Here is a 24,137-nt window from a genome sequence, read left to right as displayed (position 1 = left end):
TACTTACATTTATCGGTCGTTTATCGCGTTAACTAGATTCGACGTATTAAAATTAATAAGAAGCTATTGCGTTTAAATTTATCAACTACAACTAACTGTTATATTAGAATGTAGAATAATGTATCGTAAAGTAAACGAAAAGTGGCAGAGTATAGTTACCTGTAGAAACTGAAGAACTAAGAAAATACAGCACGCGTAGGTAGAAGTCACTCGATTCTTCGAAAAGACGTGTCCGTTACGAATTGGAGTTTTCGATCTTACGAAACGCTCGCGATACAAAAATAGCTGCCTTAATGGTCGCTGCTATAAACCTTCCGCGGCTCAGAAGATATTACAGCGCAATTAAAAGCGAGGCCTAAAAAGTGGCTGCAGTTTAATTTCTTGGAGAAAACACCTGCGTTGCTGACATCGCAAACTCGCCTCGACTGCGTTACCAATTTATCCGTCAATCAAAGTCCACCGGGCCCGAGCAACTATCGAATTGTACGATTAAGATTTCCGCAGAGAACCAATTTCCTTAACTATCCGCTGTCGCTATCCACGAAGAAAAGATCGTATACTTGTCGTTAGATAATTACGACTATTCGCGACGAACACTGTTTATTATCCAGGAGTGTTAATCGCCGAATGTGTTAATATCGCAAGATCGATTCTACGTCTTCTTCGTCTTCCTACGGTGTTTGATAAACCAAGCTGAAGAACGCGACAAATCGCGGATGCCACGAGCAAGAGAGCGACTGTTGCCGCAAGGAAAGACAGAAGCCAAGAAACGATGTTTGGAAGGCGAATATAAGCCGGACAGCAAGCGGACAGCAAGATCGGATCGAAGCACGATCCATGGAAAGTTTAAGGTGGTCCATGCGAGCGATGGTTCGCGCGAGTACGTGCCACTTACACGGGAGCTTGGATCTTTGGTTCCTCGATGCGGTCACGAAATTCCTCGAGGCCAGGAATTAGCGAGAAGCCATTCAGGCAGCCATAGCGCGAGTCATGGAGACGAACTGGAAGGGCTCCACGGTCTGGCGACCGTAGCACGCGACACCATATGGTCTCCCCGATACCCATGACCCCCCTATGCACAAACACGCCTTCCTCAGTCGCTCGGAAAGATACGACCCGAAAGATCTTAACCGAAATGAACGACGGAACGATGCAACCACGCTGAACTTCCAACGAAAACCCGACCAGATAACGAACCGAGAAATACTTTTTTACGAGCGTGTCGAGAAACGTGGAACGACGTGGTCACACTCTGTTCTGCTTTCCTCCGACTGCTCCGTTTACGATAGGTCAATCGTCGTGAAGAGCAGATGAGCAGAATCGTGGTTTCGTTCGACGAAATGATTTCCTCTTTTACGTTTCACTCGATTCGATCTCGTCGTCTTCAAGCTAAACGTAATTGCTCCATTTCAGCTTCTAGGATGGTACGTATTCGGGTTTGCACTGTTTTCTTTCGAGACACTGCGCCACGATACAAGATGGTACGGAAACCTCGAAAGAAAAAAGAGGGGTCATGGTGTTGCGGAGAGACGGCGGTAAAACTGGACGATAAGTGAAACTCCCAGTGGAGCCAGCGGGAACACGGGTTACGGCACCCTCGAGGACACTAGAACGCTCATATCCTAATAGAAACGTAATCGCGTAGTCCTGCACGCTGAATAAATTATTAGCAGGCTTACGCTACGGTCGAGGGTTCGCGTAACACACCATATCGCCTGGATTAACGACGATCTGCACCGTGGGACAGTCGAGGATTTATTCGCTCGTGACTCTCCACGCTTATTTATTATTATTTTGACCCCATTATCCATTATCGTTTCGCGATTTTTCGCCAAGCATTGGTTCGCGAGTCGATACCTCGTTTCCCATTAGATAATCACCGTATCAACGATCGTATATTCGCTTTTTTCATTTGCCATTGTCCGCTAAAGATCACGGACACGTGAAATCGTTCGCAGACCCTTCCACGCGGCTTAATTAAAAATTCCGTACATTTTTTAGCCTCGATGCTAACGACAACTCGCGATCGATCGGAACGATGATCGGAATCGTAATGATTGATCTTATTGATCGCCGCCGAAACGGGCGCGTTATCGCGCTAATTTCCAGGAAAACGTAGAATCGCGTGAGCAGATATTTTTAATTCCCGGCAACCCTGAGCCTCCACGAACCTTCAAGAAACTTCAGATATCCAGCCTGTTCGATAAATTATCGATCGAAACGCTATTACCAAGAGGATTCATTACGTAAAAAGAGAAAAGAAACGATTTTTATCGAGTTGCGATCGAACCAAACGTGTCATTCCCGATACAAATTTTTTAGCACATGACTGAAAGTCGATCTTTTGGCGATTGAAAGTAATCGACGTCGAGGGAGAGTGAGAAAACACCATCCACGACCCTTTTCCAACCCCCCGTCGATATATTTACCCCTGTTTGCCGGGTAATCACGGAAGTGGTAGTTTATTGACGCGGCTACGATGTGCCTGGAATCGAATAGACTCCGAACGATTGTTCGACACGAGTCGTGAAAGAGAAAACCTACAGATAAGAGAAATTATAAACCTCGAATATTTATCTCAGATTTATCTCGCGATAAATCATATAAAAGGATGCAGAAGAAGAAGGATTTAAAGAGACGCGACGGTGTATTTGATCATCGAGAAGCAATTTGTTTTAGCCTCTTTCTCTTCGCACTCGAAAGGAGAGTCACGAACTCGGACGACAAATATTTAACGCCCTCCTATCAATCGATATTATATTCCATTTACCGAAAGCCCGGTCTCTCGCTCGCGTACGCGTTTTCGAGGTTACCTTCGCAGGACCACTACGAAACTGGTAACTGGCGAAAGTATTCCGACGCTTCCACGATCTTTTTACGAACGTACAATATTACGTGATTTGTACGAAACATTCTGAAATTTTGCTAGCGCCAAGTGCTAGCATTAAGCGTTCAAACACATTGCTGAGTCATTATAGCTCTCCCCGCTTTACGATCGATTTATTATCAAATTGAAATTCCGACTTGACCAGATTGTAATCTGAAATCTGTGACACTTAGATATCCGAAGCGACCGAATTTTATTATCGCTATTATTGTTGTTATTTGTTTCGTACACGGAAATAAACTCCTATGAAAGAGCGAATATAAAGTACAAATATCAAAGGTATTCGCGAAACGAAAACTTTTTAATTTTCCCTTGCACGGTCTTGCGAACGATTCGCGGTTTAGCAGTGTAAGAGCGAGATAACGATCGGTGAGAAACAAAAATCGCGGCGAAGAGGCAATTCGATGGATAAAAAACGAGGGGCGTGTGATCATCGGGGATTAGGTTCGTGAGAAACAGGCTGGAGATCTCCAAGTTTTAACCCGAGCTGGACTCTTGGTAAAATCATTATACTCTATAACTCTGCTCGTAAAGATTACGATCATGAGCATTCCCCGAGATCATCCGAGCGTCTTCCAAGAGTCGCGCTCGAGGAACCACGTACTAAAAGAAAGGGAAAAAAAGGGGGCAAAGCGTAATTTACGAGCTAACCTAATTCTATCGTTTTTCCGACACAGACTTTTATCAATCGCGCCGCTGAACTCATATGGTTCCGATACGTTCGAAGCCATTATCGAATCCCGATGTCGGGACAGGAAACACATTTACTATGGACTGGCATGCGTTTATCGAATCTTTTTCGAGTCACTCACCCAGTGCTGCGTTGTTACGACTTCGCCATCCGCTCCATCCAGGGCCTGTTAAGTAAACGAACACGAGATCAGAAATTAGTACGTGTAACGCGCAAGTTCGAAATTTCGCGGTTCAAAGGAAAATGGGATCCCTCTACTTTCAACGAGATGAAAGATACTTACGTCTTTCTTCCTTTTTACGGCTGCGGCACCTGAAACACCGAACGATACGCTTCATTTTTTTTAGTATTCCTTTACATTGCGATCGAATAGAGAGAAAAAGGATGAAACTGACCGGCTGTCGAATTTGGTAGCCGTGCTCCGTTGCTGCCGGTAGGAGCTGCAGGGTTAGCAGCGGGGGTGGGCGTCCCCACGGAGGGCGGTACGCCTCGGCTCCCAAACGGAAAGTACGGGGAGTCCGGGGGGTAAGTGGCACCCTCGACACCTCCACCGCCTCCGCCACCGTTGTTTCCAGCACCACCCCCGCCACCCCCGCCTCCGCCACCACCTCCACCTCCCCCTGGCCCCCCGCCTGGCCCGCCTGCCGTTGGACCGAACGTTCCTCCGCCATACGTCTGGAAAATCAACGTTTTTTCCTTATTCCCGTACCGTTACCGCTGTTTAACGCTGTTTATCGTGTCGTTCGAGTGATTTTCGACACTGCGTTGTATACACGGCCAGTAGTATAGAAAGGGACGAATACGTAAAAATTCTCGGAACGATCGGATCGATTTTCATCGATCAGGATTAGTGGAAGAGACAGGAGGAAGAAGGCATTCGAAAGAAGCCAATGGAAGGCGACTTCACTAAACCTATCAAAATCAATACTTCTTATCAGGCATGGTTTAACGACTGCCGATTAGATACTATTCCCTGGTGCCGTAAAAAAATCTCTGCTATCTCCGTTTCCTCGGACAAACCTCGTCAACCATTCGCATGCATACGCTGTTTTTTACGTAATAAGCTGAAGAAGAAATTGTTTCGAAAACGAGATTTGCTCGACGACGAGACCGTGCAAATTTTCTGACACGGATCGCCACGAGACATTGTCTCGACGAATAATCTATCTCTCGAGGCTGGATAACACTGAAAAAGACTGCGGGCCCAAGGTCGACTATTTACTACTTACGCGTTTCGTAACATCGACTTGTATTTAACGTTTCGCATGAAACTGCGGCGAACATCATTTTCCAACATTCCTTTCCCAAATGAAACTCGTGCTTCGCGTAACTCGCGCAAAAAACGCTTCGCTCCGATCGTTCTCCCAGAGGCGTAACTAATTGCCGATCGCCGCGAAGGCTACGCGAAGGCAAAAGAAATAGATGAGCAGTAAGCCATGGAAGAAGGAAGTACGAGGGACTTTATCCACACTCTGGCATAACTTTTCATCCGAGCTCGCTTAACCCCCTGCGACCTTCCTCGGTTCCTTTGTTCGGTAGAATGTATATATTAATATATGTGCGTGTTCGTGTGTGCATGTACACGTACATAAGCGTATAAATACATCGTCGCGAACAAGGGAGAGGGTAAGTGATATTAAAGCCGGAGCTTGACGGCGCTCAACCCTCGCGAAATTGGGTAATTCTTACTTTCTAGACAAAATGAACTTTCATCGTTCCGTGAATTAATGTTGTATTGAATAAAAAAAAGAAGAAAAAATCGTTTCTCCTAATTTGCGAAAAATCTCGCGTGACGTTTTTGAAAAAGTTTATATATTTTTAATAGGTGAAACTACGAACGTGCGAGGAGATGATCGAAGGAGAACTTTTTAAGAACGCTTAACGGATGCTGTTCCCTTTGTTACCAGGATTTAAAGAAATTAAATCCCGGCTTTACGAATAAGCTACCGGCAAGAGAGTGGCGTACAGTGTTTTTAGCGGAAAATTTCAAACACGATGAGAACCGCTTCCCAAAAAATATTACTCGGGATAAAGTTTTGGGATTACGTAGAGGGGTACTCGAGGGCGCGCCGCGAGAGAGAAGAAGAAAAGGAGTAACTTTTTCTCGGATAAATTTGCCTCTACGACTGCAATAATTATTGCGCTCCTGTTTCTTACGTAATCCTGCTTTATCTTAAGATTCGAGATGGTCGACTCTGCAGGGGAAAAAAAGACCTTACATTTACCCTCTGAACATCATCCAGTTTCCGCTTCGCGTTTCAAGAATAATCAACGAGTAAAAATAAGAAAGGGAACGAGACTTACCATCCCATTGTCCATCGTGGGGCCATACGGCGACTGGAAGCCTAATTTTTCTGCAACAGACAACAAGCCAGGTTAAAATCCATTCGTCACGATAGAAACAAGTATACATAATATACGACAAGTTTCATTATTCTATGCAATGTTTAGGATTGTATCGTAAGACGTTAAGGCTTGGGTGACGCGAACATCTCCAATCTTGCTATAAATTTCGCGTGGCAATTTTTCGAGGCTGGGAATTTACGTAACTCGCAATGTCGATAATAATATTAAAAACGTACGTTATTTCCAGACGCAGTACCGACAAAAAGGGGAGCGAAATAAGACGAAGACTAAGCTCTGATGCCGTAGTGGAACGCGTGGCAAGCGGAGTCGATGCAAAATTAATGCCGGGCATAAATTCGCGCCCCGTCTTTATAAATCAAAACCGCGATCGCGTTAAGAATCCAAGCGGGATGTACGCGTTTTCCGCGTTGCGGCTGCGACGCATGCAGAATAAACAACGAGATAAACATTACGAGGTTTCCGCAGTCGAGGCTTCATCCGTTATTAATGCCCACCCCATACACACACGCGCCTACAGACAGACGAGAACGTGAATCTACGTGCGCGTATCTTGCACAGAATTTACGAGCATCGGCTGGATTTACCGGTCTCGAAAACCACCGCGCAAGAATTCCGATTAATTTTAATTCAACGATATTTTAACGTTACACCCTATTATTGCGCAATTCGATCGCCATCCCTTCCAGTTGCTCCATACCCTATGTACATAAACGATCCAAGTAACTTCCTCGATCGACCATCCTCGAACGTGAGATTTGCCGACAATTCGAGGACGTATTAATTATTCCAAGTAATTTACCTAGCGATTCAGAGAAAGAGAGAGAGAGAGAGAGAGAGAGATTCTCTTATTAAAATGGCAAAAGCGGAAAGTGCAGCTGGTTGATAACTAGCCGAGAAAAGGGAATGGTACAGAAGGAGTATATCATATTACAGAGGACGGATATAGCCGTGCGTAGACGATAGGGCGAGTGTCCGACTATGCCACGATCGGCCGAGGTAACTATGAATCCTAACAGTTTCGGCTTGCTCGTGACATGTTTGCCGAAGCGTGCAGTACCGAGTCTGCAATATCATGCATCAAAGTACAAGCTAAACCATGGTCCATCGTGTCATCCTCAGAGCCAGTGCAAGCCAGCTCGACCGTTATGACGTAGTGTTGAGCACCGGGCCTTCGTGTCACGACTAGTTCGTCTTCCACGCTGGCTCCTGCCGGCGTCACCTCTATCGAATATTGCTCGATGAAGAATTACTACGGATTCCGCTCGACGAGATTCCGGAGTTGCTGCCCTTGTCCGACTTGCCGACCAAGTGTGTTTCGCTCGCCACGGAAACAACGTCCGTGCCCCTGTTCCTCCACGATTTACGGTATTCCAATGCCAGTATCGCTATTGGAATCAAAGATCACCGGTGGTAAGATAAAGACTACCGGGAGAACGGTAAATAAGATACCATTTTAGCGAACCATCGAACCCAACTCGCTGCCCCGTGCCATGCGTATCCTGACAGGCGACAGCGACGTCGGAAAAATTACAACGATCTAGCGATTTTCCTAAAAATTATCTTGCAACGTATTGAATTAATATTACGATAAAGAGATATTACTGCAAGATAGCGTTATATGTAATATACAGAGATACCGGGCCTCCTGATAAGCGTTTTGCGCGGTGATCATCTGTTCCACGTGTGTCGTTCGATTACGTCATCGCAGGACAAATTCGCGTATACTTTCCTCGACAATTGCTCGAATCAGATCAAACTGTTCTCGCTAGTTTGGGGTTAACGCATACGTATATTTTATTAACGTCCATGTGCTGTCGCTACAAATCCACTCGAGTGCCCGCATATTCTAATTTTATACTACCATTTATATAGGATAACGTATGTGTATTATAATAATATAAATTCACTTGAACGTTGTGTCACGTTCTCACGTATCTTATCTACCAAATGATTAACGTTTTCCTACTTTTAACTCTAAATACGAGAAAGGGAATACGAGGATCGCAGAAAGAGGGAACGAGAATGTCGGCGGCGAATTACCGGCGCCACAGTCGGCCACTGGTCGCCACGATACCATCTACACGGATTTCGGCCGACATCAATTCGGCATTACAGCTCGCGAAATGCGCGACACAACCTCGAAAACCACGCGCCACGCCGCGTTGCGCGCGGCGACCAACGATTTTCAGCGCGCGAGACACGACCGCGATTTGGTGGTCAGCCTGCTCGGCGTCGTATATCAGCGCGACACCATCGAATTAGAATTACCTAAAATTATTTTCCCCCGATCACAGTGTTGTTACCTCGCGTACATCCCTCTGCAACCGCTCCATTCTACTTTACCTATAGATTCCGACGCAAAAATCTATGGAGGAGTAGAGTCCGAAAACGAATAAGGATACTCACCTGCGAATTTTATTATATATTTCTTCTCTACCTCGAACGTACAGTCGGGAAAACAGATAAATGGACGATGTTTCGTGAAATGCGACTTGTTTACGCAAATGTATAAATTTTCAATGATTTGCCGAATAATCTACGACTGTGTATCGCTTCGATGCTGTTTCGCGAATTCGCCACAGAGACGCATGAAAGAGAAAGGAAAAAATATCAGCGAACATTACGTGCCGCGAAAATGCCAGCCAGCGTTTCAGAGTTTTGACGATCTCGTAAAAAAAAACGCGTGCAACGACTAAACGTTGAAAAGCAAGCGCGGACATAAAAAAAAAATGGTCGTGAAAGACAAGGCACCGCGAAACGGTAGAGCCGCGTATCTGCATTTCCCGATTCCGGAGAAAAGCAGCGAGAAAAGTTTCCGCGTCGAACGTCCAAGTTCGAGCGAACCACGCGATACGACAGACTTATCGTTCGTACTAATCCACCTCGGTAAACCTCTAGACGTCAGCATCCGGTTCTCATCTAGCCGATAGAACGAAGTGAAATTAAAGAACAGGTGGTAAAAATGCGGCTTCGGCCTCGCGAGACGGGTTAACGAAGAAGGGTTTAATCAACGAGCTGCGTTCCTTCCATATAACGCAAAATTTCCATAATCTAGGGACGATCGATGGATGCGTTAAAAGACACGATTACACGCTCGATCGAACGTGTTCAACGTGGACCAGAATTAAGTGACTGTACTTTGACCCCGGATTCCAGCGACAGCTTGACCCGACCCTTGATTTTTTCCCTTTTTTCGAAAAACGATCAGTCGCCTGATCAGCGTGGGTACCTTGCTGCGCTCTGGCCAAACTCCGACCAAAGGATCCTTTTCGTTCCCACAAGCAACCGATACTCGATTGTACCGCGTCATCGTTGAAGCAACAAATATCAACTTGTGGAAACATTTTGTTCACGTTGTTGAAACAACGTAATGGAAGGAACATTTTGCTTTTGTCTCGGTTTCGAAACGGCCTGTGTTCCTAGCAACAAGTTGTCTACGCGCAAATGTAAACTAGAAATATCGATCATCCAACAAATAGCAACATGCGTTGTAAAACAGTCAGCCAACTTTACACACTGAAGAAACAATTATTATATTCTTAATTTTTTGATCTTTTATCAACTTGTAGCTAACAGCGGGAACACGAAGAAAAATTAAGTATCACCGGGTAACAACCAGCAACTCTTTCGAGAAACGCGAAACACCGGCAAAACTTCGTCGCTGCCTCAGCGAGAAACCACAGCATCGTGAAGTAGGAGCTCGAGCAATTTGCCTCGTAAGATCGAGCGGAGAAAGAAAGCTGCCCGAAATCTGGTCGATCGAATTTCTAACGTGTTGTATCACCACCTGTTGAGAGCACGATTAAACCAAACGTAAATGAACGCGGAGAAAAATGTGACGGCGAAGCTTGTAAAAACGGCGAAAGAAATAATGAAACACCTGCGCGCCTTGGAAAGGCTTAATTCGATTATCTCCCTCGAATAGTCGCTGCATTTTTTTACGCCCGCGTGTAAATTTTAATAGTCGTCCTCGACGTTTCGTGACGACGTTTCAAGAAATCAGGATACGACTGACATTCCCAAAATACAAGATACAGCGTCTGACAAAAGTATTCGAATACTTATAGAAATCTTTTACGAATACATCACGTGTATCGTAGGAAACATTTTGAAATTTCATTTCCACTGTAACGAAACGTTTCGCGATTTTATTAGACAAATCTTGAAACAAATCTGAAAATACAAAGTACATAGAATACCTATAACCAGCAGAGATTACTCTGCACTTGTTATATGTTTCAGACATCTATTCATGTTGTATGCTAATTTTTTTACTAGATATATGTACATTTGCAGCGAGCGTCTTGTAACAGTCGTAACTTCCGTATAAATTTTCAGATTCTTCTCAACAATTCTTCTTTTCTTTGTCATATTTGCAGGACACCCGATACATATACCGCCACTACGCAGACCCACGCACCCCAACGACCGATTTCTATGGGAGAATTCGCGTGTGTACCATGCCGGTGCACGGTGCCACGCGACCCAAAAGGGTGTTCCAAGTTCCCGCAGGTAAGCAAGAGAAAGCGAGCGAGCGAGCGAGAGAGAGAGAGAGACACGCACGGACAAAGAAAGGGAGGAGAGAGAAAGAAGAAGGGAGGAAGGGAAGAGAAAAAAGAAGAAAAAAGAAGTTCGCGGCCGGCAGAGAATAGGGAAAGAAGAGGAAGGGGGAAAGGTTTGCCACCCTTGGGGCCCTCGACCCCAATGGTAGAGGGGATACGTACACCAGAGGGAGGAAGAATAGAAGACCAGCGGAGAAAGAGGAAAAAAAATGTGAAAAAGAACTCAGGTAGACACTGGTGCTCAACCGAACCAGAGTTCTGACTCGAATCGAATCGTTCGATCGATCTACGATCGTTTCTCTCTGTTGTATCGCAACGACGATCTAACGTTACTTAACACGCGGGTCTTACGCTATTGTCTTGAAATGTTCAGCTTGGACTTGGATGAAATTAATATTCGAAGGAATTTTGTACGCAAGTTTTTATATCTCCAAGTTTCCAAGCTGTTTGCAAGGCCAGAATTTCGAAAGCTCGCTCGCAAGACCACAGTGGAACCAGTGTAGTGAAAATAATCGGAAGAGCGTGTGCATTATACTTCTACATATAATATCGCAACTTATTCATCGGCTCTGAAACCGATTTTCAGTAGTGTATTATGGGTGTACGGCTAGGTACACGGATAGGTACAAGGACCCCACGAATGTGAGCGAAAAATATAGAAATTGAAGTGGCGAAACGCGTTGATCGATCCAGACAAATTCTTCGAGTACCGATGGACTTCGCGGAAATACTTCACTCGGGATCGATGCAGACGAGCCACTTTTTCTCGGCAGTTACTTGTTACTATACGAAGAGCAATGCACGCGTAGCAACGAAAGAATACTTATCGTCAGGTGCGTAAAAGTCGTGTATGTATACATATATATAAATGTACGTGTACGTACATACGATTGATACAAATATAATCGAGCCTGCGTCGATTCTCATTCGACGTTCCAATTGCAACGAAACTAATTAAATTATCCCTTGTATGCCAAGCAGAGCAGGTGAAATCCGAATCAGAGAGACTGATGCAAACTATCGGAGCGAGTATTTTGAAACCGTTACTTTCCGTAGCGGAAGATAGCAGGAGCAGCAAAAATTTGGGATAAAAAGAGTAGCAAGCCAGCGACCGGTACGTATCAACGCGAAGAGTCGAATCGAGCGTACGATTCGCAAGAAGGAGCGAGGCTGGCTCGAGCGTGATATTCGCAGTCTGAGGAAAGGAAGCGCTGCAAGAAGAAAGAACGAAGGGAAAAAGAAAAAGAGAGGGGGAGAAAGAAAAAGGAAGAAAAAAGGGGACCGTCCGTTGCGGCGTTTGGATGTAAACGGAACAGCGAAGGTGTATTTTGTAGAGGAGAAGGCTGGCTGCCACGCGACCATGGGCATCATGGTGGGGATGCCGTGGTGCCAACGGGCCCGGCGGGACCAAGAGGGCTATGGCTCCGGCAAAAGGGACCGTGTGGAAACGGCGAGACGCGGACAACGAGTAGGAGAGATGGAGAAAGAAAGAAGGAGGGGAATATAGCAGCAGCAGCGGCAGCTGTCGCTGTCAGTGCCCCCCTTCGTGTTACCCTAGAAGGGGCCCACCGGAGGACAGTGGCGCAGGCTACGGGGGCTCCAGTGACTCTCAAACATCTTTTTAATACATTGGCAGCAACAATCACAAATATCGGGTTCCTTCTGACCGGAACTGTTTCAGCCTTGGACCGATAGCGATAAGATTGTTCAAGTATAGATAAATATATTTCTTTGCTGTTGTTCTTACGCGGAGCACCATATATGATTCATCGTTCATTTTTCTTAAAGTTTCTTTTTTCTCGAATCGAACGAAAATCAAGGAACAATTGGGAGAAATAAATCGACAGAGGAAAACGATATAGTAGTCGAGTCGTTCGTTGGGCAAAGAGGGGGATCTGTCTTCTCAGAGCGCCATCTTTTACAGGTGTCTTTTACAGGTTTGTAAACATTGTAAAACCAAAAATCTCTCTTCAGTTTTCTTGAAATTTCGATCTTCCTGGTGATCAATTTCTACTTCAATTTAAATTCTCCAGAAATGTTGACCTAAGCGAAGACCAATAAAATAATCGAACCGGACTGATAGAGAAAAACGATCTGAAATGTTCCTGAAATGGATTATCCGTCGAGGGTATCGTTTCGCGAATCCCTTTTGTTCGTATTCCTTGGACAGAATCCAACTCGATGTCTCTGTAAGAAAAGCAACGATAAACACGAACGACGTAGCTTAGAATTTTAGTTGCTACTTTTCAATTTATGGATGTTTACGCAAATTCATATTTTTGCACATACAAATAAAAGATATTTTATACACCATTAGTACAGATATTTTATAAATTTGTACATTCATCTACATTCTCGCATAGTTTCGCAAATATATCAGCACTCTATTCGTCAGTATGACGAGTATGAGTAGTATGTTCATTTAAGGTATAGTTGTCCAGAAAAGCGAATGCTACGAATTTTTATACATGTATGGGCTATTTAAAGATCGAAAACATGTATAGGATGTACATAATAACGAAAATATATAAAATTCCCAAAATACAAGACCTGTTGTAATATTTAGTGGATGAAACGAACCTCTGTCTAGGTTTCTACTTTCTTCGTTTTCATATAAATACGAATTCGCATAAAAATCCGCAGTCTGATGATAATCGTTCAAATACTTTCATGGGGCACTGTATACAGAAGGTAAACCCAAAGTAAAAGATGGGATGCGCGCACGTTGGCACGATTCGTCCGAAAATCGCGAGTATGCGCGAGAACAGGTTCACGGTTTGCTACCGCGAGATCGAAAATGGTGAAAACGAGCGAAGTGCCCGCGTAAAGTAAAATCGGGTGGAAAAAAGGTGGCAAAGGTGCGTGCGTGTGCGCGCGCGCGCGCGAACTCGTGCCGCCCATGGCACGTGGCGTACACGTGCTCCGATTTCGCGCTGTCTCTCTCCCTCTCACTCCAGTTCTCACGGCTAGGTTAACCCGGGTTTTCATTCACGGGTTCACGCGAACCAGCACGGCACAAGAGGACCACCAAGAGTATTAACGTTCGAGGCAGGAGCAAATCTTCTGCATCGCCTCGGGGTTGCGTTCAACAGGTGAGAAGCTGCCGCCATTTTCGCCTTCACGTTTTACCAGATCACGCGTTCTCACGCGCGTTCGATGGCCTTTCCTTTACACAGGGTGGAAAGGCAAGGGTGCCTTATAAACGACGATAGACAGAAGAGCTATTTCTTCTGAGAATTGCTTTCCACTAAATCGACGGATCCGAGGAATGGGAGAGGAGGGGGGGAGGGGCAGAAAGAGAGAGAGAGAGAGAGAAAGAGAGAGAGAGAGAGGGAGAATCGAGTCGAGGATGATCAGATAGAAATTACAGGGCAGACAAAGTTCGATGGTCGAGTTTGACCCGTTGTATCTCGCGGTCGATGAGATTCGAAATTCCGAGGAATTTTGTGAGTCGGGGGCAGGCCATTGAACGTCGGAAAGTGACGCTGGTCGAGGACAGTGGCACCTGCCAAAAAATCAGAGCCCCCTTTTCGGCTGTGGCGCCAGGAGCCGAATGCACATTTGTTCGAGCCCCGGTGTCGCGTGTACGCGCCTATATATGCCGTATATATACACGTACGTATAGGTGTGTACACGTGGGCCAAACTTAACGAAATCTGGCCAGATGTCTATTCCGAACCGTGGTGCAGGTCGGCGCCGTACAGACCCACCAGCGGCGCGCACTTGCGTGCATTTGTGCGCGAGCGTGAATGTCTGCACACGCGTTCGACCAGCCAGCTTTTCGCCGATTACGCGCGCTCACGATCTGTTACAGGTGGCATCGCTCTTCCTACCCGGCTTAAATCGGCCTGCGATCAATTTCTTCGTCTCCGCCAGTCTCGTTCCTTCCTTTCTTTTTTTTTTTTTTTTTTTTTTTTTTTTATACTTCTTTTAGAAAGCGAAGCTACTTTTGGTACCTTTACGACGAAAACAAGAATACGCAGATCGAGGATCTATGCAATGACACAACTTTGAATCGTTAACCAGAAGAGACTTAACTTCTATGCTGCGATAGCGGACTATACTAGAACATATTTGTCGCGCGTTATGCCCAGATTTAATTTCGATTCGTTTGCTGCCACAATTTATCTCTCTTTGTCGTTAATAATTAATAAAGAAATGTAACAGCGCGTAAAGGTTTCTGGTCAGATAGATTTTTCACTTTTGCTCTATTACAAAAGTGATATTTCGTGGAATTGTATAAGGAGAAAATGAAATATTTTAGAGAATTTAAATTACAACCGAGTTTCTTTTATATGGACTTTATTTATCTGAAGCTCAACACCTACCGTATGAATGAAAAATGATCGATAATAAGGAGAATCGACGAACTTCTATTATATGAATTTCACTTGTTGTTTTCGACGTATAAACTAGTAAATCTATCCAAAGAAACTTTTACCATTATAACGATAAAGAAGAAACGAAGTTGAGAACAGTGAAGCCTACGCCAATGAGACAGGAGGATAGCAGGATATGGTACTCCATAGGGTGGTGCTTTCAGTCAAACTGCTAAGAGACTCTAGGACGATAGACCGTCTTTCCAGAGAACGTGATAACAACTGTTGCAGAGACATTCGGCATAAGAAACGTGTATCCGTGGTAACAGAAACCAAGGGAAATGTTGCATGATTTTGGAGACTTTGAAGTTCGAATCGGGGATCTCGGATCAGAAACGGCTGATCGGCGAAAGGGAACGACAAGCGCCAAATATAGAGAATCGTCGAGAATCTTTTTTATCTGTCCAAGCTCCTTTCGGTAACCCAGTTCTCGCAATGGCTAATGGACTTTTGCTCTTCCCCGTGGAACATCGCGAATTTACCAAGACCAGCGGACGGCCACCGAGAGAGAAATACAGAAAGAGCGGAGACACGAGATTGTTGGCGCGTTACTCTCGAGGGGAAGATACGGAGAGAAAGAGAAGGAGAATGGGAGAGAAGCGAAGAGTTTCAGGACGATGGCGTTTCACGCTGTGGCAAATTCATATCGACCATAACGGGAGCGCGGCGAATGGCGGCGTACGTTCGGTAACGAGGGACTTGCATTAGTCAGGAATTCGAGTCGCACCGTGCACTCGCCCGTTTCGCCAACTTCTCAAACACCTTCGCGTCTACTCTCCGCTATCGAACCAGCTAATCTAGTTCAGGAGCCCGAAAGTAAATCTCCATGCTTTGACTAACCTTCGACTCTGCCGCGTTCTTTCCTTCGTTTTGCATCTAGTCGCGTTTCTTTATCGTTGATAATCGTCTTAAGTTTGAAGAAGGCTGCGTGATACGCGTATTTTCTCGTTGAGTGAAAAATAATCCTTCGAAGCGCGAATATAACAATTTCTGCAACATTTTAAGATTCGCGGACACGATTGCTGATAAATACGCGCCTTTATATTACTGTTATCTCGATGACCTCACGATCGAAAGACGCACATTCACCCTCGAACAAAAAAATACCAGTGCATATTGAAATTACTCGTATCATCACAATATATTAGTATCATCCTATATACAAAGTGTTACGACTCGTTAGGCGTTTTATCAAAGGGCATTTTTATCCTGCTCGCAGCGAGAAGATAAAACCCACAACAACCAACAATATCTACACAGATTTCGCGAAGAACGCAAAAAGAGAATCCTCTGTTTCGAGACGCAATAGATGCAGAGAGAGAGAGGGGAGGGGGGAATGAAAGAGAGGGAGAGGTCGGAAAAATCGTGATGAATTGAAAGGTCGAGCTTAAATGATTACAAATTTTTCGCTAGTGATAAAGCAAATAATAAAGTTGAAGATAACGTACGAAGAGATCTCCGCGTGACCTATCGACACTGGTGTCGCACGCGCGTATATAATACACCGCCGGCCATAAGTATCAGCACACCTACTCAATTACATTCGATGCAAGACGCCAACGAATTTTACTTTGTTCGATATTTTACGTTATAGACAGGTATAGTCACCTCCGGAACCAATTTAAACGTCTTACGTTTAAAGGGCGTTGGCTTACTTTCCGAGGAGATTGTATTACGCGTATAGGTATAACGAAATAAATTTCGTCTCGTTTTTTCAATTCTCTCGATAAGAATACGAAATTGCATAAAAATCCGCAGCTTATTTGTAACAGTACGGCTAGAAAATAAAAGTAGTCAAAAGCATTCGACTTACGCTAAATGTTTATAAGCGTGTCGATATACTTATGGCCGACGCTGTATACTATACGTTGGCTGTATATTATACGTTTCTGGCGTGTAAATGGAAGAGAGAGGGAACGAGCGAACAAAGTTCGACGCTGACGAGGAAGAAACGATCGTGATCGGGAGAATACACGCGTGCACGACGGTGGGAGGATGCTCGTTGGCGGAGAAAGGGATTCAGACTAGGGCGTCGAGGGATGAGGGGTCGAGGGCGAAGAGGGGTGGAAGCAGATGCTCATCGGGCCCCTGCTGTAAATGTAGATTATGCTCATCCTTGATTTGTGTGTGCGCGCCCGTACATGAAACGCACTTTGGACTTGGCCTTCCCTAAGAAGAGGATCGAAAAGTTTCGTAGCCGAACCACGGGAAACTTTTCCCTGATTTACTTTCAGACCGGACAGCTTCCGGAATTGAAACTACCGAAGAATAGCGCTAGAATCCCGCATCCTCTCCGTGAACACGGCTTCACGAATGGTTCGTTAACGAGTAACGAGTTGCTCGAACGTCTCGAAGAATAGAGCGCGCTTCGCGATGCAAGAAATCGAATTGGCGAGCTCCGCAAACACGTATGTATACACACCTTCCGATTGTTTAATTTAATCAATATTATTCCGCATACGCGATATCAATTAATGTTTCTTAAGCGCTCAAGAGGCTGATAGAAACGTATATTCGACTTCAAAAATAAATGGAAAGATAGTTTTGAAGCGAAATTGATCGATGACGTATCGAGTTTTAAAATCGCTTGCCTATCGCGTTCAGAAAAATTAGAACAATTTAAAACGGTTAACGTCTATCGCTTCAATTTTTTTTTCTTTTATATCGATTTAACAGATCCATAGCCTTTTTTATTTCGACTTGATAGATCGATATGCACAGCCATCCTCTAACGCTCTGATCGTTTTCGGCAACATACGTATTATACAGAATCATAACTGCTAGAGGAAATTGCAGGTTACATTTGGGAGTCGTACGCATTTTCATTTCCGCAGTTACGAAATCATCCGTTTATCCAATCGAAGTACCATCGAGAATTTTCATAGGCGAGCCATTGCGGTACCGAGTCGTGTGCGAGGCGCGTGTGCGACCAATAAGCAATGCGAGAGTGAAGGAGAAGGCGGCAGGAAGACAGGGATATAGCGGGAGTGAGAAAAAAGAGAGAAAGAGAGAAAGAGAGAGCAAGAGGCAGGTGCATCACGGTGACACTCCCTCGATAATTCTCCTGAGAGAGAAATAAGGTAAAAAGGGAAAAAGAGAGAAATCGAAGGGTCTGTGGGATGGAAAGAGAAAGGAAGAAGGAGAGCTAAGTCACGAGTGTTGTGTCTGGAGCTCGTTTATGGTTGTTCGTTCAAACTCTCGCTCTGGGGAACGAGAGAGTTTCAGAAATGGCGCTCTTGGGTCAGATCAAATCAGCCGCGTATCCCTGCGAGGAGGTATTCCCTTGTAATACTTGCAAGTCGCACGGATTCATCGCTACAGTTTACGAGCTGAAACAGAATCGTCCCGTGAAAGATTCGATTTTCCAGCCATCGCCGAGATATTGCACCGCGTTTCTTCCTACCGAAATATCGATCCCGGACAAAAACATCGCAATCGGAGAAAGTTTAGGGAACGTGAATGAGAGTCGAGGCAAAGCTCGCACTGCTTCGCCAAAACAAGCGAAAGAGTCTTAATAGATGCACATCGATCCAGATATCTTTACTTCCGGAGTTATAAGCCTCTTTCAACTATGAATCGGTAATATCAACGATTAAAACAGGCTGGAATATCGAGAGATAAAATTTTCAAGATGGTAAAAGATCGTTTCTGAAACACCCTGTACATTCATTCGCGTTTGGTTGGTCAACATTGAATAATTAGTGCTTACAGAAAGTATTTCCTCCTAAGTAAACGTATCGTGGACGGTGAACGCTTTATCGTGCCGTGGTTTCCCGAAACAAACTCCGCTTCAGGTAAATTTACTCGTGAGTCACTGTCTGATAATTTTAGATCGAATCGACCATTAAAATCTACGCTCGTGTTTTCGTGGCATTACGTGCAATTTTGCCGTTTGCCCATCCTGTCGTGCGAGAACCTTTGAGACGTATACATATGTATGTATGTAGAGTCCCATTAACGAACAAAGATAGAAACGCTTCATCCAAATGGAAAGAAATATCTGTGGAATGTACGTTGGAGATTCCCCTTTATTTTTAGATACCCTTGCACTTGAACGATCGAGCCCTGACCCTTCAGATATTAAAACAATGAATGAGAATTTGTGGCTCCCCCTTAAGTAACAATTGACCAATGCTATAGAACCACCTTTAACATCTACCTGCATATATCGTATAAGATTAAAGTAACGAGACAAGAATAACAAAATAAGATAAGAAACGTGACCATGTTCCTGTCTTGATAAAAGTAAACATTATTATTACCGAAAACGCACACACTATTTTAATAGCTGCAAAACTAAAAAATCTGCGCATCGTTCCGATCGATTTGCTAAGTTTCACTGCTAACGAGGCTGATAAAGTATAAAGGCTTGAAAAAATGTCTGGAATAAAGTAAACGATAATTTCATGCTGGTAAAGAAGTTTCAAGTTACTGGACTTTAAATCGTATGAATTCAGGTAACTGGACTAATCTGAACGATGCTTTATATCAAATCGTATACAATGTTTCCAGTCAAAGTGGCAATCGTTGAAATTAACAGGGACGAAACGAGCGAAGAATTAACCGGATTGTTGGCAATTGGCGGCCGCCTCGTCCGAACAATTGACGCTTAACGAACCCGACACCGTGCGCGCTTAAACATCGGGAATATAAATGAGTAAGACGACGATCGATCCTAAACAATCGACACGATATTTTCGCAATTATTCGGACCGCTCTTCAAACATCGTGTAAAACTCGACACGCCGTTCGGCCGGCGAATCGTATATCTAATCTCCGATTAAATACACGAACTCGCCGCGTGCATCGATATATCGATCTAACGCGGCTCGTCTAACAAGAGAAAGAAAAAACGTTTAATTTGGATAGTCGTCGATCCTGTGTACGTAGTATATGTAGGTACTACGCGCGACACGAAACATTTCGTTACCGACTAGGAAGAGCATTTGGTCGAGGACAACCATGCACCACCTCCAGCGTTTTCCAAACAGCATCCACAAGCTAAACAAACAACCGAGACTCGGTTTACCAACTATCCCGAGCGACATGCAAACAGTCGACTTTACAATTCCCTTTGAACAACAATTTTCGAAATGATTTCGTGGTCGACACGACCGACCAAGCCTGCTACCCTTATTGCTATTAACCTTATCACTGATAAATCAAAGCTCGACAATGTCACCATATTAGATATAAATTTCGAAAGCAGATAAGAATATTCGACCACGAGCGTGATCAACATCGAACGTCGATAATATCATCAGCGTTCGATCGAACAGACACGTGCTGGAATTGACGTGTGTTAAAACTCTCGCGAAAGGATGGGAACCTCTTTTAAATACAGTCGATGCAACGACCATGGCGTAACAATGCTCCGAATTGTAAGAACTATTTCTTTCTCGGTCAACTACATGAAAAGGGAAAGGCGAAAAAAGAATGAAAGAAATGAAAAAAGAAAGAAAGGACCGTAATTCCCACCCTCCAGAAGTCTTTCGAGGATCCGTGCCAGGAGAAAGATTCCGATTTATGGTCTTTCTTATATTATGTTCGAGCGATTAACCTCTAACGATTCCAGCGGCGTCGTCGAGAGGACACGTGGTACATGATCGGGTCTCGGCTGTCTCGCCCAATCGGGGACCAACTTTTGAAAACGAATATCGCCACATCAACGAACGTCGATGATACGCGAAATAAATAATAACTGGCATTAATGTTTAACATTGTTGTTTTCAGTATTAATCGTACGGACGCTTTACAAATGTATCACAACGGTTTCGATCGACTGTTGCACATGACAGCGAGCGAGAGAGCGACGAGTCTCCGATGTCTAGGTTATGTGGGCTATATTTTCGGCGTCTAGTACGCCACACGGACAATATTCAAATAGTATTCGAGCTTTAACGAACGAAAGAACAATAATAGCGATACACGAAGCACAAGGAAGAGAACTGATCTCTCTCTCTCTCGGGGGGTTAGTTCACTACGACGGGGCAGCACTGTCCAAAGCACTGACAAGCAAACCAAAACACAGAACGGAGCGAGTCAGTCGAGAGAATCGTCCGGCACGGATCGTCGATGCGATCAAGAGCTCGATGGACCGAAACACAACACTAGAATTCTTCCTAACCCTTTGTAAAATGATTCGTTGACACCAGGGAACCACCAAAAGCGACGCTTGCTGCGTTTAATGCACGGTGCTCTCGCAGAAGACACTAGACACAAGAGACTCCGTCGCTCTATTTTCACACGGTACACGCACAGCACAGAATTCTCCTGATTCTCTGTGTTTAATGGGTATTGTTTCAGTGACTGACGACACTCACCAGGATGCTTGTTGGCGATCTTATTGAAGCAGTTTTGAAAGACCTCGTAGAGATGCATCGGCTCGTCGTCGCTGGCCGCCATGTTTTCACGAGACGAGAAAACGAGTGGACGTTCGTGGTTGATGCGAGTGGGGCACGGTTTCGCGGTGTGGCCGCGCGTGGAGTCACCCTCCTCCCGGAACGGTCACGCACACTACTGAACCACGCCGCCTCACCGATGCGGCTCTTATAGTTCATCAGTGGCGCCACTCTTTCTCCACTGACTCGCGCCACTGTCGCTACGCGGCTGCTTTGAATATCATTCTTTCCTCTTTCGATACCTTCGCAAAAATATATTTATCGTTAATCGAACATAATCGTTATTTCTTTATCTTTCTTATTGTCTAGTAATTCTCTGGTGGACGGGCAAAAGAGTACAAGAGAATATATTTTTTCGTGGAAAATGAATTACTTTGTTGAAAATAACTTATATCATTTTCAACAAAGTAATTCGAATTAAACAAAAATCGTAAACAAAAGACAGCAATATTGAATAACGTATTTATCCTGTTTTGATCAAAATTTGGTTTATAATCTCCTGCCAGCGCCATCAGAGGATCGATCCAATGATTATTCGTGTTCTACTTTTTTTTTTTTTCTTTTCATTAATCTACGAACAATCTAGTCTTAAATAATAAGTTTAAGAGATTGAAGATTAAAGATTACAGTCTATGAAAACCTAAGGAGTTCGGGCATACGGTTGCAATGAAAATGTTTATTCACATGTTACGAGTACAAATAATTGTACAGAATAAAATCTATAGGTTGGGCGTGTGAAACGTATAGTTAAGTTAAGTTTTATTATAATGATATAATAATATACGGTTCTTTTCGTGTCATCGCGTATCGACGGAGCGTTATTTGCATACGTATATACATAAAATAAAAATTCTAGATTGCATTGAATGTCATCGTTGTTAGAGATTTTAAAATATATAAATAAAGTAGTATTTAATGTCAGTAACGTGATTATACGTGCGCGTACTTCTTACGAGTTACGAGAGATATGACAATGATATCGCGTAATTTTCGACGTATCGAACTTTAGTAATGTCATATCGTATTTTTAAACTCCAGCAAAATCGGAATTTTGTGGAATCGGATGAGATATGTCCTCGTAATCCTGTCGACCAAAGCCTAGAATAGAAAAACATTCATAAAAGTTTGTTCCCCACCCCCTTCATATTATGAACCACATGTACAAAAAAGGCAGTACGACACAGTGCATAGTTCAATATGGTTGCAAATAAAACGCTGTACATTGTAAACAGTTTGTATCGTATCAAGCATTACATTCACAAATACTGCTATAAACAACGTAGCGTAAACTGTGCGATATAATTATGCATACTTGAAACAAAAGATGTCATGCACCTACTCAAAGCATAACTTTGTAGAAGCAACGCAGGCCTACAAAACATCTGTATCCAATGTATTACTGACCCATTGCAGGACCTGTAGTAAACATTGTGGATAAACATCCACCTCTTGCTTGGCCTATTCGTAGAAGATATACGCTTGTGATGATGCGAACAATCATGTTTATGATCATAATTGTTGCACTAAGCGTCTCAGATACATCTACAAGTTCGTGCGATCAGATTGATATATCTTCTGCGTAGGGAGGTTAATCAACGATATAATTTATCAAGCTTTAAGTGTTAGTCTTAAATTTGATAGTAAGTGGCACCAACTTACACATTGATGGGAAATAGACTGCTAATGTTACTATGTCAAAAAAAATGGACAGTACATTTATAAAAAGTGCCTAAAATATATAATTCTATTACAAACACTGATCTTACCAGAACCATAAAATATATATGAATGGCTAAATGCTTACAAATTGCAGAGGCTCATCTGATTCGATATTGTGAATAGCCCACAATAAACAGACGAAGAAAAGAAAATTGTAAAACATTACAGACCTTGGGCACCAATGTCCCTGAATGCTCCTAGAAATCCATCGTTTAACTATGTAGTACAAATATGACATTCCATATATTGCAGTACTTTACAATACTTTCTAAATTGCACATTAGTATACAGTAAACAAAAAATTTATTCTTACCATGTTACTAGGACTAAATGAATTGCAAATATCACCTGAAAAAATCCGACAAGATCATAAAAAATGATCTTAAAATGCTAAATAAGTAGAGTTTTCTAGGCAACGGATTCTTGACAATGCAATTGCGGTATTGCAGAAACCGCCTTGATAATACGAGAAACTTGTCAAACAAGTTATGGAATTGTTTCATTGCCGTGCCCTTACATAATTCTATTTTACTCTTTAGAAAACATGCATCGTCGAGAGGAACTACGGTAAAGCCTTCGTAAAATGTTATTTTAAGAGGTTATCTGACATCTGTTCTCATAATCGAAAACATTGAATATCGAAGGGAAATCGTCGTAATCGCTCGAGCGGAAAGCGATAACAAAGCGAAGAAAGTAAGGACTATGACGTGCAACGAATAGGAATAAAGCAAATGATTCCAAAGTAGAATTATTCAAGGAAATGACAAATTCAGTGTTACTTTAATGATATTTACCTTTAAAGGGTAATGAGATAGACTGGATATGTCCGGCATTCTGTAAGCTTTCAAATTTTTCTCGAACTTGATCTAATACCTTGTCACGTTCTTTGCTTCTACGTTGACTATCGTTAGCTACTTATCAATTGAGACACGTTTGTTATTCGTCCACGATTGACAAAGTATTCTCAACTTCACCCGTTTTCTAAACCTTTCATCAATGCAACGCAAAACGGATACTGCGTAGCGATACACCTCCGCTTCCAACGACATCTAGCACAAACCTGCGATCTGAGCGCCATCTATAAAATGCAATGCGTACCAATTATTTGAATTTAATATATATTAATTAAAA

At 43.5% G+C, this 24,137-nt stretch overlaps 2 protein-coding genes and 1 long non-coding RNA gene across 13 annotated transcripts in view; 1 reads left to right on the top strand and 2 right to left on the bottom strand.

Moving 5' to 3' along the window:
- Nucleotides 1-24,137, bottom strand: part of LOC126923180 (transcription factor 12) — a 110,744-nt gene that overhangs the window by 85,394 nt on the left and 1,213 nt on the right. For all 11 annotated transcript variants that reach the window (XM_050736389.1, XM_050736384.1, XM_050736388.1 and 8 more), the window contains exons 2-7: nt 23,801-24,084; nt 21,210-21,529; nt 5,883-5,932; nt 3,974-4,253; nt 3,862-3,890; nt 3,700-3,744 (exon numbers count right to left, since the gene is read on the bottom strand). In XM_050736389.1, the coding sequence (XP_050592346.1) occupies nt 3,700-3,744; nt 3,862-3,890; nt 3,974-4,253; nt 5,883-5,932; nt 21,210-21,291 (486 nt within the window). In that variant the 5' untranslated portion in view covers nt 21,292-21,529; nt 23,801-24,084. The remainder of the gene's footprint in view (nt 1-3,699; nt 3,745-3,861; nt 3,891-3,973; nt 4,254-5,882; nt 5,933-21,209; nt 21,530-23,800; nt 24,085-24,137) is intronic.
- LOC126923214 (uncharacterized) lies at nt 20,916-21,565 on the top strand. The gene is made up of 2 exons (XR_007713083.1): nt 20,916-21,135; nt 21,193-21,565. It is a non-coding gene; the product is annotated as an uncharacterized LOC126923214 (long non-coding RNA).
- LOC126923693 (uncharacterized) lies at nt 21,944-23,839 on the bottom strand. The gene is made up of 6 exons (XM_050737389.1): nt 23,801-23,839; nt 23,320-23,354; nt 23,092-23,260; nt 22,947-23,016; nt 22,692-22,829; nt 21,944-22,385 (listed from the first exon to the last, which is right to left on the bottom strand). The coding sequence occupies exons 1-6, from the start codon at nt 23,837-23,839 to the stop codon at nt 22,315-22,317; spliced, it is 522 nt and encodes a 173-aa protein (XP_050593346.1). The 3' UTR covers nt 21,944-22,314.

This window comes from Bombus affinis, chromosome 13 (genome assembly GCF_024516045.1).
Source record: "Bombus affinis isolate iyBomAffi1 chromosome 13, iyBomAffi1.2, whole genome shotgun sequence".
NCBI lineage: Eukaryota > Metazoa > Arthropoda > Insecta > Hymenoptera > Apidae > Bombus > Bombus affinis.
This window is presented reverse-complemented; position numbering and strand designations above follow the sequence as displayed.

Excerpts from the sequence above, each read along its gene's own strand:
- LOC126923693 (XM_050737389.1), bottom strand. The coding sequence starts at position 23,839 with ATGCCGGACATATCCAGTCTATCTCATTACCCTTTAAAG. Across the intron at positions 23,261-23,319 it reads CATTTAGTCCTAGTAACATG|TACTGCAATATATGGAATGT; the intron begins GTAAGAATAAAT and ends AGTATTGTAAAG. Across the intron at positions 23,017-23,091 it reads CAGATGAGCCTCTGCAATTT|GCACTTTTTATAAATGTACT; the intron begins GTAAGCATTTAG and ends TATATATTTTAG.